Raw genomic sequence first — 15,296 nt, forward strand, 5'->3', positions numbered from 1 at the left:
ACAGAAGGCTGGAGAGACAAATGAGGATGTCTCTAGCCTAGGCCTTAAAAAAAAAATGCCTTCAACTAAATCTCTGTAATGTCTTTGCAGGACCTATACTGCACCCATTTGTTGGTACTTTTATGTATTTAGCTGTATCCATGTGATAACACCCGAATGCACCTAAATGTACCCTTAAAACATCTTCGAGGCACAAAGTTTGCATTGTTTATATGTCAAACTCTGCTTATGGAGAGACACTGCTCTGCCCTGGTTGAGTCTGAGTAAGGAAACGTCCGTCCTTCCTTCCTACCTGCTGAGAGCAGTGCACTGTCTAGAACTTCTCCAGGAAAAAGTAGTGCTCCCAGCTATGGCCAAAAAAAGAACATGGATTCATTCTGATCACTTTGTGAATGGCCATATCCCACAATTGTTATTGGGGTCATCGATCATAGTAATGAACAGTAATGAACATAAAGGTAACATTTATGCCAACATGTTTTATCTTTTGCATGCTATTGTTCACCAAAGGAAAGAAAGAATCTTATCTTTACAAGTTAATCAATAACCAATCTTTGCTACATCTTTTTTAAAAAAATCTGATTTACATAAAACTCATTCTAATATGTATTTACAGCTAATTACTAACTGTTTTTGTGTTGTGTTTAATTTTGCATACAGATTCCGCTTTTATTCATTTTTGCGAAAAATACTATTTCTTTATGAAGGCACATAATACCAAGGCAATCATTACGCAAGAGCTCTTAATTCTATTGAGGCAGGTAACAGCAGTTTCTGCTCCCATTGGAATTATGAGATCTGCTGCAACACTGCAGATATCTTAACTTTCACATGGTGGTTCGGCTGCTTTTGCTGCAAAAGCAGCCAAACCCTCTGGTGAAACTGGTCTAAAATGAAACATGAGATGGGGGAATTACTGATTTGCCCCTGTAATTTGAAATTTCTAAAGGGGCCCTTCAATATCAGATTTTCCCTGCTTTGGGATTTTCCCTGCTTTGGGATTTCTAGCAGCCCCAGTATCAGTAACTCTGGGAGGAAATTTAGAAGTGCATTTACTGAGCTGCTTATAACGAGTGCCTAAATATTTAAGCAGCTTGTGGAATGTGTAATGGTGCAACCATGAATTATAAGGAATAAAGTACCCTCTTTCATACATATTATAAAAGATTAAATAAATAATTCCAAGTTCTATGCCAGGTGCAACATCTTGCCATTTTTTTCTTCTCAACAGAATTTTTTTTTTCTTACTGCAGGCTTACAGAACCTGGAGAGCCCACAGAATGTTCAAATATATATTGAAGATCCACAGTTTACAGTAAAATGGGACTGGCATTCGGATTCTAGTACAGATGATTCTAATGTACTTTTTTCTGCATACTACCGACCGTAAGTTAACCATTTATCGTTTCATTTGTACCAATGCCGCCACAATGTCTTGCTTTTGATCAAAATACAACGACTTAAGGCTGCTTATTTTAACTCTGGGAACTTTGTGAAGGTTTGTGGCAAAAGTTTCCAAACCCCAATTCTCCCATATTTTTTATTTTATTATTTTAGATATTATTTAGATCAGTGGCCCTAATACTGAACTAAATATAGCAAACCATTTTGGATTAGCAGCTTTTATAGGTAATGCGTGCCTCCAAAAACAAAACTTTTTTTGTATATTTTTTTCTTCAAAGCTTCATCTTTAGTCTAGTTAGAACAGTTTACAAGTGAACAAAGAAGACAAAAACATACTCCTCTCTGAATAAAGTATTTAAATACCTAACTACTCACACTCAATAAATGAACTTCCTGCCGTAAGTTATGATTAAACAGATATGGTGAACTAGGAAGGATATGTTGAGATGGCAACACATGGAACAGTTTCATTAATTCTATTAATTTGGATTATAACGGTCTGTAAACGAACCCCATATTTTCTCATTTTCCATGTGCATTATTTCTTTTAAAATGTATCCTGCACTACGGGGTTTTGCCTTTTCATACACGACTAACTACCCTACAGCATGCTCAAGTTCCCAAAAGTGAGATTATTTTTCTTCCTTCAGAGGTTTTTATTGAAATCTTTGTATTTTTTCTTGTTTAGTAATATGAGTGTGCTCATGTCTGTTTGGGTTAGCAGCAGCATGCTGTCAACTTGTCATAGGACTACCACTTAGCACCCGTGTTGTTCCTGGGGCATGTAGTAACAGCACTTTGTATCTTCTGCAAGTTATAGTTCAGAGCTCATCTTTTAACCCATTCTCTCATAATATGCCGAGGTGGTTCATTTGCCAAACAGGGCCTTTTCCTGTAGTAGATTCTCAGTCTGTCCTCTTTCAGTGGGAGCTTTGTGCTTAGAAACGTTTATTGCCTTTCGTCGTAGTATGTTCACTACAGGTCTTGTGTTTGTGTAAGTCTTAAGTCCTTTTTAAATCTCAGTTATGTGCACAGTAGATGTATTCTTGTCTCGTGTCACTATTCATAGGGTCTCCTTATGATGTGATATATATTTATTTGCCCACAACTCATTGCTAAAAAAAAAAAAACCCAGGTAAGCTTCAGTGTATGCAGGACCCGAGGTGGCCTAAGGGGGTGAAACTGTGTTTGAGGACTGTTCATCATGTCTACTAACTGGTGGAAATATTCCACATGCACTTCATTATCAGTCCTGAGCTGGAAATGCAGCGAGGAAGTTGCCATCATGATAAAAAAAAAACAAAAAATGAAGCAAATGGGGAAGGGTGGGTTTTTCCCTGTGGTTGTAAGGGTATGTGCGTGCATGTGTCACACTCCTTCCAAGATTCCCACCTCTTGCTGCCCCAAAATAAAAGCTTTAAAGAACATCATGCGTACTCCATGGGAGTGGCGGCGGTTCAGCTCTTAAAGTGAGTAGTAAATGGGTGTTTCACGCCCCACCTGAAAAATGTTGAAACGGTGTACAACGATAAGGTACCACACATATTATTTCAACCCAAAATAAATGTAAAGTACGTTTTACATGACATGATAGGTACCAATGACTCTACAAATAGAGAACATGTACAGCTCCTCTACCGACCTGATCTTATGTGATGGAGCCGAGTAGAAATAACGACCTTTGAAAAATGAGAAGAAATAAAAATCATTTTTTTTAGGTTCCTGCTAGCGTTAAGTAATATGGCTTCCATTTCCAAATAGATTCCTTACACTTACAGTGTTAGAAGATCTAGAGTTTTGTTAAGCTTGGTTTGATAGTGAGTGGAGAACGTTTTATGTAGCACATAATGCATATAAAATTGTCTTATGTTTCATTACAGTCACACCATACTGATTAATTAATTTTCATAAACCCCACTGACATGTAGTCTTATTCGATCGAGTGACTTTGAAGACACCAACCACACTGTAAATCCATGCATTTCTGGAATCCCCATATTCTAGAAATTGACAAAAATTCAAATCTGGAAATACCCTTCCCACTGTCATGTTTTTTTGTGCATGAGTCGTAATGGAAAGGGCATTTGGGGACAGATGTATCATACAACCGATTTGCGATTCTCAAATAGCGATTTTTAAGAAATCGCTATTTCAGAAATGCAAAAAGGTATGTATGATTTTTGCGATTCAGTAATAGCGAGTTCTTAAAAATCGAAAATGCTTTTACCGAATCGCAAATAGAGAATCTGTCCAAATTCGCACCTATGGGCCTGTTGGCCCATATCTGCACATTTTTTGCATTTCCAAAATTGCGATTTCTTAACCAGAAATCTCAATTTTCGAAATGCAAAACCCCAGGGTGCTGGGGGCCTAAGGCCCCCTCTGCTGCACCCCCAAACATTTTTTGGGGACATGTAAGGTGCACACGTGCCAAAAGGGCATGTGTGCTTTACATGCCCATTTTAAAAATGCATTTTAGATGCATTTTTAAATTTTGCACATGGTTACAACCAGGTTCAACCTGGTGGTAAATAGCGATTCCTAAATGCCCAAATCGCATTTAGGAATGGCTTCATACATATGCTAAGAAATCGCAAATAAGGAATCCTTCTTTGCAATTTCTTATTTAGAAAGTCGCAGTTTGCGAATCTCTAAACAGGGTCGCAATTTTAAGGAATCACTATTTTTGCGATTCCTTAAAATTGCGTTCAGAATGTCTTTCATACATTGCGAACTGGCTTTTTGCATTCGCAACTGGGCATTCGCACCGTTTGCAAATGCAAAAAACCTTGATACATCTGGCCCTTGGAAACATGTTGACAAAGGACCACTCTCACCTTGTCAGCAAGGTCATATTTTGCTAGCCTTCATTGGACAATGGTCTTCAACCTTTTCTATAGATCCCTTAGGACACACAGAGGCAGAATATATTTGGCTTTGATAGGTTTCACTAAAACCCTGCAATTATTTTTAGATACAAAGGAAGGGTGCACCATTAAAGTTACCCTTCAAGAATTTGCATACTTTTGACTTTTGTGAAGAAGCACAAACGTCCTACAAATCTATACCCAGCTGCTGTCCCTGCACTGATATGGGCAAGAGGAATAAATATCTGGATTTACCTGTCCGACTGAGGTGCCTCTATTATTAACTCAGAAGACAGAGTGTTCACCTCAACATCAAAACTTCTCTTGCATTTGTGATGTTTGCCCCTTTTACCGCCACAATGTTTGTAACTGCACACCATGAGGTGCATTGACCTAGCTTCAGAGGCCTGTTTTAAAAAGTCAACTTTTCAGGTGTTTTATTAAATAAAGAATTAAATTGTATAAAATGCTTGTGAAATTTTAACGTACTTCTTTTGTAGTAGAAAAAGTAATTTAGTTGGTATGTATTTTGTTTCTTTTTTACAGGGTCGAGGGAACACATACAACATGGCAAGAACTATCCGGGTGTCACAATGTTAATGTTACAAAATGCGACTTCTCTACAGAGCTAGATTACATGGAAACGTATAAGGTTCGCGTGAAAGCAAAAAGAGGAAGTGCAACTTCTCGGTGGTCCAAAATTGTCAGCTTTGTTCCCAGCCAGATTGGTGAGACAGAAATACATTGTACTTTTGTGAAAATTCAAACTTTCGTAGTGTTTGATTTTTCTAACTTTCAAAACTTTTAAATTCCTACACGAATATGCAAAGGGTGTTTGACATGTTTCAGTTCTCTAGATAAGGATTTTCCACTGATTCTTAAGCTCATAATTCCAGGGTGCCAGATAAGACATCAGAACATTTTGTTAATATTTATGAAACACTTAAACATTTATTTTATTTTTTAGCATTAACAAATGAAGGACGTTTATGAAATCCAGAAGCCCTTCGTAAAGGCCTCTGTGTTTACCGATTTCTTTATAAAGCTTTTTGTTCTCTGATATCCCAAAATGCTTGTCACTGAAGACTCAAAATCCAGCCACTCATTACGCTACGGAGGTGGTCGGACCGCCACAATGTAGCGGTCTGACAGCCACATTCCGACCGTGGGACTGCCAGCACTGCCACTTCTCCTCCACCGGAGAGGCTGGCGGTGCTGGTGGACCTAATCCACCAGGGCAGCACTGCAAGCAGTGCTGCTTTGGGGATTGCGAGTCCCCTCTCCACTGGCAGTTGCACCATGGTGGCCCCTGCACTGTCCATGCACTTGGCATGGGAAGTGCAGGGGCCCCCATGGCCAGCACCGTCACAGTGAAAAGCGCAATGAGTGCTGCTGCACCCGACACACGCAACATTACCGCCGGCCCTATTATGAGCCGGCATCAGTGTTGTGGGCTGTTTCCCACTGGGCAGCCTACCCAGCGGGAAACTCATAATAGCCCTCACAGTCAGGTCACCAAACAGGTGGTTTTCTGACCTCATGGCTTCGGCGGACTGTCTGCCAAAGTCGTAATAAGGGCCTCAGTGTTTTTGAGTCCTCACAAAGGAGGACTTCTGGAAGGCAGCATTTGTTTTGAATCTTTTTTTCTTTCTTGCAGCAGTAGTCATCATTCTCATTTGTAAATATTTTCATCATCTGCTGCAATGTGTTCATTCACCTGAGGCCATTTTATCTCCTTCGTTCTAATATTGGGTTTGTGAGGTCTCCTTCTGTCTGCTCTTTTGCATATGCTGTACACTTGTGTGGTTGGCTGAAATTGCCAGGGACACAAAGAATGATTGTTTGTCTGGCGCTCACAGGTAGTTGGGTGATCTGGAATGAGATACGCCTCAACATGGTCCCATCATGGAATAATGTCCCTTCCCCCAAGATGCTTCTTCTTCCTTCAAAGTGTTTCCAGTTTTTCCTTCTCAAAGGCACTAGACGTGAGCATTTGTGCTGATGGAGTGCTTGCACTATGATGGGTCCTGACATCTTGGTACCAGCATTAATTTTGTGTCTTCAGAACTCTCCAGCCCCCTTGGAGCAGAGAGGTGCTTGAATACTGTTCCATAGTGAGAGGTGTATTATGAGAACCGGAAGATGTTTCTTGGCAAAGACATTCAGTGGTGGCATTACGGTATACCTAGACCTTTCTAGCAGCAGGTCCAAAAATACCTTCAATGTGTTAGTGTTGATGACCCCGTGCTTTGCTTCCTGTGTAAATATTTATCAGAATATGATGTGGTAACCTACTTTGAGTTTCTTAATCATGCAGTCTTGTGAGGCATGTGTTATCTTTTGGCTCATTTATCGTTTGGGCACCCTATTTCCAAGTCCTGTTGCTTACCGAAATATTCATTCTTGATCACAGTGATTTCATACTATTTTTTCAGTTTTCATATCTGCCAGATCTCTCAAATCATTAAAGGCCTAGTCTTCTATCGGAATTTGAAGGCACTTGTGTAAATTAAGGTTCAATTTGAGGTGACCGTGCACTTCTTGCATATACAGTTTTAATAACTATTTTTGTGCATTTTGCAGGCGCATATCTGTCAGCGAAAATGGAACGTAAATTATTTTCACTGACTGCAACCCATTCAAGGAAGAGGCTAGAAACGAGACTCCCTTTGTGTACAGTGCTGTTGAATGTTTTCTTAGCAGCACCTCCTTCAGTGTGGCAATTAAATATAGGTAGAGTAGGGGCTGTCTAGTCTCCCTCGTCCCTACCGATTATGCATTTACAATTGGTAGGATGGGATTAACAATCTACAAAAAGACAGTTTTAGTAGTAACTGGGAGGTCTCCCTCTTTACAATGCCTTGCTCTGTAGACTGGACAAGATAGCTTCAAATAAACCGCCTCCTTGTTGTGACCTTTTTCAACAAAAATTATTTTCTTTGTGCTAGTCTGTAGCAGAGTGTTATTGCAGTCACCGAAACTTATTTGTTGAGTATGGAAGGCCAGAAATTGTTTTTCCCTTGTCCTGTAATCTAATTTTGGTTTCGAGATCTAATCATATATGTGTGTTTGTGTTAGGAATTGGGTCTCTAGTTGGCAGCGGTATGCTCTCTGTCCAAGTAGGGACCACAATCCTAGTCAGGATAAGTAAAAATACACAACCTAACTTAACCTGTGCTCACCCACTGGTAGCTTGGCGCAGAGCAGGCAGACTTAACTTAAAAGGCAATGTGTAAAGTATTTGTGCAACACACACACAATAATCACAGGAGCTACACCACAAAAAGGCTCCACTCGGAAGTAGAAAAATGAAGCTTGTTTATCTGGATAAATCAAGATCAGAACAATGCAGATCGAATTTGTGATGGCTAAACATTCACTTTGCTTTGGTACCTGATGATGGGATAGAAGAGGTGGTGCCGGGGACTTCTTGGTACGAGTATGCGTTGATTCCACAGATTGCTGTAATGTCTGGCAAAGTGGCAATCCTGGTACTCAGCAGTCTTTACTCCAGCAGTGTTTCCTTGAGTCCAGAACTGTACTGATTTGAGTGGGCCACGGACCCAGTACTTATACTAGAAAGTGCCTTTGATGTGGGGGATGACTACAAAGAGCTCTTGTGAAGTGCACAAGTCCCCCTTTCAGGTCAGCCTAGGCTGCAAACTATCAGTGAGAGGTAATCAATCCGTTTGTGAATACTCTGGTCTCTACCCTTTGAGGTGTGTGAGTCCTTCTCAACCTCCCCCCCAGGAAGACTCATCAGTATGCCGATGCTTGAAGATGCAGTTGAGTATCCTGTGTTGTGGGTGTCTGGGGGGAATGCACAAGTGTAGCTGTCACTCAGCCCAGAGTAGATGTGCATTTGAGATAGGCTTTGGGCACACAGGGCGTTAAGTGCAGAGAGATGCACGCTTTCTAAAAGTGGCATTTCTAAAATAGTAATAATAAATCCGACTTTACCAGTAAAGAGGATTTATTATTACCATTCCGGTGGTGCTAAACATGATGGAACCACTCCGCTCAGATCAGGAATTACAGTTTAAATGTATTATAAGGAATTCCCATTGCTGGTCTATGTGAGAGACAGGCCTTACAGTAGTGAAAAGCGACTTTGAGTTTTTCATTACAAGGACATGAAAATTTTAAAACTATATGTTCAGCCTTTTCCTTACATAGCACACTGCTCTATGGGCTACCTGGGCCTCCCTTAGGGGTGACTTACATGTAAGAAAAGGGGAGTTCTGGTCTTGGCAAGAGGTTTTAGATGCCAAGTCGGGTGGCAGTTAGACTTCACACACAGGCCATGCGGTGGCAGGCCTGAGACATGTTTACAGAGCTACTTAAGTGGGTGGCACAATCAGTGCTGCAGGCCCACTAGTAGAATTTAATTTACAGGCCCTAGGTATATGGTATACCACTTTACAAGGTACTTACAAGTACATTAAGTATGTCAATTGTGGTTACACCAATTTTACCATGTTTAGGGGAGAAGCACATGCACTCTAGTACTGATTAGCAGTGGTAAAGTGCTCAGAGTCCTCAGGCCAACAAATAGATACAGCGACAATAAAGGAGGTAAAGGTAAAATGTCTGGGGTAAGACCACCCTTAAGATGCCAGATCTAACAGTTTGTTTTTAAGTAGTCTGCCCTTAACATTTGAAGAAACTACCTGCCTGATCTAATCCTCCTGGGTCCTTGCTTGAAAGGAGACCTGCAGATGTAAGTGCTTGTCCCTGAACATATTCTAAAAGTTGAGGTAACTTTTATTAATTTAACAACCACCTTCTAAATCATATACCTTACAGATAGCACGATTAACTCTACTTTTTTTGTGATTGAAGAGTTCTCCTCAAGACCATTTTATTTTCACGTCTTGATGCTTGTTACATTTATTGTGAGGTTCTTCTGTACCCTATTTAGGCTGCAGATCTTCCTTTTGGTGATGGCAACCGACTATTTGCATTGAAATGTTTATAGGAAACAGTTAATTGTCTTTGGGTTAATTATTTTTCTTTATGCCACAAAATACAAGGCTTTACTTTAGCCAAATAAAATGATTCAGCTTACCTTTAAACCCTCTAGCGACGGTAAAAGTGAACTCTATGTATTTTCTTCTTTTACTTGAAGATCCTTGAAAGCTGGAATGAGCTATTAAAAATGTTTATTTTCAGTTGGTGAACCTGGTGTGTTTCTTTGTGAAGTTTCACTGTGTTGAGGTTTCATCAGAACCTCTGTATTATGGTGTTAAACTATTATAAGCAAATTCTTTTTATGTTGTAGCTAATTGCAATTTATTACCCTTGATGAGTCATGGCAAGATGCCATGTGTGGGTGAAAAAAGTAGTTTATCTCTGATTTAAAGCCCCAGGACAACCTGTTTGTAAAGCTAGAATTCAGTGCTGATAATTTTCGAATAATTTTGGGTCACATAGTAGTGGCAAAGTTTCTGACATAGCCAACTGTCTTACTGCGTTCCTGATTCTATCATTACACAGGAAAGTGGTCTACATAAATTTGCGTAATGAGTTTCAGCGCAGCAGTGTTCTATGCTCTGCTGAGAATGATATCTAACAAAAGTAGTATGTTGCTGAAGTGAGCAAAAACAGTCAGTCATCATGCATACAGTTGTAAAGTAACAAATATGTAAACAATTACAGTTGACAAAACAGTATACAACCCGTCTTAACAGGCCTAACAATCATCACAGGTAAATTCTGACCCCAGAGTTTGTCAGAGTGAGTGACCATCTCCAAAGCCTTGCGCACTATGGTAATCTGTGAGATTCCATGTAACCAAATACCTTTCTGTGTATTGTAACATATTGTGACAACAATCCACTGTTAAAGGCCTATTGGATTTACCAAATGCTCTTCATAAGAAATAAGCAGGGCCTACTGCCTTCGTAATAACGTTTCATAATAAAAAAGGCCTACCCATTGGCATCTGGCATAACATTTCCTTACACACCAATAAAGGTTATAGCTGTTATCATTGGCTTGTCTCCATAACCAGCTCAGGCCCACAGTACTGAGTGTAACTTTTCACACAAGACAACAATCAGGCGTACAGTTATAAAATTTCAAATGTATGCAAAATTACACTTGGTATACTAAAATACAGTCTCTTCTAACAGGGCTTAACAAGGGTTCTCACAGCGGAAATCTTTTATACCCATAGTTTGTCAGAGGGGGTAACCAACACAAAGAAAGCTTGTCTACTAAAGTAGTTTTTGAGATACCATGCTACAGAAAACGTATCTTTAGGCTTTATTTCAGAGTAATAACAATCCACCCTTATGCTTTTCACAATCAATATGCCAGGCCTACTGCCTTTATCATAGTTTTTTATCGTAAACAATCAGAACCAATACCAACTTAGCTCTACTGTAGTTCACGTATGCTTTCTACAGGGCGATCTTCGCACATGCGGTCATCAAAATTTCAGTTGGCAAAGCAAAATACTATCCCAGCGCCTTGAGACCCTCACAGGTGAGTAGCGCGCTCTATAAGTCTCTTTGATTGATTGACTGATTGATCCCTCCAAAGAGAGTCCAGAAGGATTATTGTAGGGCATATCTTCTATTCCCACATTTTGGGTGTGCTGGGTGGCCCCAGTCTGGATCCAACAATAATGTTGTGGTGTTTGTCAGCACTTTTGGCAGGCATGTTTCAGTCTTTGTGACAGAGGTGAGAGAGCACTGATGGGCAGTCGACCCTATGGGTGAGCGTTGCAGCCCTGGATCAGGAGGGGCGGCTTATCCATCTGAATGGTGGCTTTGGGTGTGTTGTGGGGGCTTCGCACTGTCCCCCCCCTTTGCCCAGCATTACTGATTGCGGTGGTCCTCTGGGACTATTTGACTTACTAGCAGCCATAGTGGATTGTAAGTGGCGGCCTGCTCTTGGATGAGCCATACGAATTGGGCCAGCTGCCTTAAATGTGGTAGTGATGTGGAACCTGGCCTTTGGCACCTGTACTCTCTGTGCACTATCTCCGGCCACTAGTTGTTGCTGCATTTCCTTCTTCAGCATACTATAACTACTTGTTGTGTCTCTCCAATCCCTGGAACCTTTGGCGAAATGGGCAAATTTGATGTTCGCCAGTCCAGACTGCATTTTGACACTCGCCATACCCCCAAAATAATAGATATTGGGCCAGAGACCCTGGAGATGGCGGGCCCCTCTTCGGCGGCTTTCTCTGAGGCAGCGGACATACAGGCACTACTACTGAGGATGCAACAAAGTCTGACCTAGGTTGAGTCTAGAGTGGACTGCAGGAGTGCCAGAATGAATGCCATCACTAGCAAACTCGAAAAGTATGAGCGGCATTTGCTAGAAGCAGATCAGTTAATATCAGTGGTGGAGGGCACAGTCATCTCACAGGGACTTGGTTCTTACCATGGAGAAGGTGCTCAAAGTAATAGAGGTGAAAAATTGAGATTTAGAGGCAAGATCTAGCCGCAACATTCTTTGCATAGTGGGAGTTCCTGAATCAACTAGAGGATTTTGTGGAAAGAATGTTAAGTACAATGTTTGGCACCGAATCCTTCTCACCCCTCCTCATCGTGGAGAATTCTCACCGCACTTTATCCACTTACGCTCTACCGGGGGCTGCAGCGTGCCCAATCGTTGCCTGTCTCATTAACTTTCAGGACTGCAACACTGTCCTCCGGATGTCTTGGGAGAAGCATACTGTGAACTTTGATGGTATTACAATCATTATTTTAAGGATTTCACAATTGCTATTCGGGAGGCCCACTATACATTTATCTCAGTCAAGCAAAAGCTTTGCCAAACTGATATTTCATACACCATGCCTTACCCAGCATGCCTTAGAATCTCCGTTAACGGCAAAGATCACATTTTCACCCATCCGCAACGAGTTTTGGACTACTTAGAGGCATATTCCCAAGGATTCTGGAACAGAGCGCCTGCCTTCCCCTTCCCGGGCTGCATCACTGGCTGACCTGGACCCATGGGCTGAAATACAAACTGTGGTCCCAGTCTCGCCACGCTGTAATGCTCCTAACGCTTCACTCTTGAATCACTCTCATGGCCTGTCTGTGCTTCTGCAGATGGATATTTCATCTCTGGTTACAGAACTCCATTCCACAGACACCCTCGTCCAGACAAAGATGAACCCCGCCAGCTGGCAGTACCCTACAGGCTACCCCTCATTTACATGTTTGTTTTCCTTTTTTCCCCTCCCTGGGGCCAACTGATGAGTTATTTATTGTGCAGTTGTTTGGTGAGGCAAGACGTGGATACCCTATGACACGCTTAAACTCCCTTGCCTCGTGTCCCGCATCCCACTCATGATGTGCATGCTATGGGTCATCTCATCCTCCACTGGGCCTGCAGATAGAGTGAATGAGGAAACACTCCCTCCACACGTAGCATATAACTTTCCTCACTTGGTCTATCCGTGGATTGGAAGACCCGCAAAAGTGCAGACACATGCTGTCATACCTTGCCAGCCACAAAATTCACATAGCCCTATTACAGGAAACTCATCTGACACCTTCCAACCCCACGCCTTTTGCCGCTACCTGGGCATCCTGTAAGGTGTTCTCTTCCTATTCCTCATATGCAAGAGGGACTGCAATTCTAGTGCGTAAAAGGGGTGCCATATGTACCACGGGATTTCCTGAGTCTTGACCAGGGGAGATATGTTTTCATGTGGGGAAAAATATTATCACACTCTATCACTGTGGTCACCTGATATGGGACCAATACAGATGATCCCGCTTTTTTCGACCGCTTGTGGGGTCAGATTGCCTCAGCAGACCCTGCTGTACTCTGGTGGGTGGGGGAGGCGATTTTAATTGTGTTTCAATGGAGGGTGAAGATCAGTCATCTGTGTCTTCTCATTATTGCACTACAACCTCACATCATCTCTTTGACATTATGCGGACCACAACATTTTGGATATGTGATGAGTTCGTAATCCCACGGGAGGGCTGGGATGGCTTGGTGATGTGTAGCGCAATATTCTTGAGCAAGACTTCAAACTAGATGAAATATGCGATGCCATACAACACTTGCAAACTGGTTGGGCACCTGTGCCTGATGGGCATCCTATAGAATTTTATAAAACCTACGTGGACATTTTGGCACCTGTGTTGCTCATAGTATGTTGGGAAGGCAAGGGAGGAAAGTCAGCTCCCACCATCTATCCGTGAGGCCCTCCTTATTACGCTACTCAAACCTGGGAAGCCTCTAGAGCTTTTCGAGTCTTATTGACTGCTCTCGCTGGTTAACTGTGATTTTAAGACCCTCGCTAAGATTCTCGCCAACTCCTTATCTCTCCCTATAACATTCATGGTCTGTCTGGATCAGTTGGCTTTCATCTCTGGGGTCCAAGGTCCCATAACCTGCTTACTCTTTTTGTGGTGTTACAATACACAGATCCGGACCTGGCTGCCTTGATTTTATTTATTTATTTTTAGATTCAACTAAGGCATTTGGTTCTCTTGAACGGGATTATTTGCAAGCGATTGTGCACCTAATGCTCCTGGATCGCGCACTTCATCATCATCATCAGTTTACTTTATTCGGTGCAAAAAAGACCATAAAAGACATCCAATAAATAAAATATACAAGTTTCTTAATCATACAATTACTAAAAGCGTTGTTAATACATATTTCGAATTCCATAACCAGCATATATAAAATTTAACACGGCCTGAATTATATCCGCATTTCCCAGGTTATGTATGTATAAATAAGCAAGCTGACTGGTTCTAATATTTTTTGATAAAAATAACGGACGTAAAAACCTTTTTCTCGGAACAACATAGAGAGTGCAAAAGAGCATAACGTGCAGTGTACTCTTGGGTGTCTTTCCATCACAGCAGCATGGAGGAAGATTCTTGAACCAAGTTCCACGTACTGGGAATGCTACCAAGTAGTGTAATGTATTTAAGTGTAACCTCGTAAGTAGGAACCTTTGTTGCTCAAGACTAATGGTAGTCAGATATAGCTTTGGATACAATTGCTGTATCTGATTCCTCACCTGTGTTCTACTTGTGCCCGGGGTTGACTCCGGGTCATGGCATTTCTGCCAATATATATCTTTTACCTTTTTAATATCCCGTTTTGTTAAAATATCCAGTTTGAGAAAAAATTCTCCTAGTCCTAAAGATAGTAGGGAGAAGTGGACATATCTAAGCCAAGGTATATCCAAAGATCGTGATAAAAGGAGACAGTCCTGTATCACCTTTCTACATAAAGAGGCTTCTGGCTTAGTCCACATTTTTAACCATAATAATACTGCTTGAAGCTTTATGTAACTAGATATGTATCTCAAACCTACTTCTTCATGACAGAACATTATTGATGTTGATTGGGGGACTGCTAGTAGCCTTCTTAAAAACTTATTTTCTGCAATCTGGAGGCTCGAACATTCTGCATATCCCCAAACCCCAGCTCCAAATGTCGCAATAGAAAGACATTTGGTGGAAAAAACAGTCGTCATTTCTTTAACAGGTTTGTGTCGCAGTCTTTTCGCGAACCTAAAAACTGCTTCTATGGCTTTTTGAAATTGTATTGAACGTATGTTTACTAAAAATTTCCAATTAAAATCTACATCAATGGGGACCCCCAATTACGTAAAGTGTGGGACCTTGAGTATCTCTTGCCCATCTAAGGCAAGTCTTTTTGTTTTTGCTAGCTTGGGCCCAGTCTTCCTCACAAATGACTTAGATCTATTTATTTTGAGTCCAAGGTTCCCCATAAATGTGTTAAAAGCATTCAATAAAATCTGGAGACCATTTGCTGTCCTTGAAAAGAGTACAGCGTCGTCCGTATACAGTAATACAGGAATTGGGGAATTGTTGATAACTGGAGAGTCCTTCCCCGATTCACAGAGAAATTTCTCTAGCCCATTTATATATAAAAGAAAAAGAAAAGGGGCCACAACGCAGCCCTGTCTAACCCCCCTTTAATGAGGAAAACTTCTGTTAGACCACCCTCCCGGGAATAGCGAACCCGAGCCACTGTGCAGGCGTGGAGTCTACTAAGTAAAAT

The 15,296-nt window shown here is 41.3% G+C and overlaps 1 protein-coding gene across 1 annotated transcript in view; it reads left to right on the top strand.

Moving 5' to 3' along the window:
* The window catches only part of IFNAR1 (interferon alpha and beta receptor subunit 1), a 241,130-nt gene that overhangs the window by 26,937 nt on the left and 198,897 nt on the right, over window positions 1-15,296 (top strand). Inside the window, exons 2-3 of the mRNA XM_069202457.1 lie at window positions 1,254-1,386; window positions 4,818-4,999. Of these exons, the coding sequence (XP_069058558.1) occupies window positions 1,254-1,386; window positions 4,818-4,999 (315 nt within the window). The remainder of the gene's footprint in view (window positions 1-1,253; window positions 1,387-4,817; window positions 5,000-15,296) is intronic.

This window comes from Pleurodeles waltl, chromosome 8 (genome assembly GCF_031143425.1).
Source record: "Pleurodeles waltl isolate 20211129_DDA chromosome 8, aPleWal1.hap1.20221129, whole genome shotgun sequence".
NCBI lineage: Eukaryota > Metazoa > Chordata > Amphibia > Caudata > Salamandridae > Pleurodeles > Pleurodeles waltl.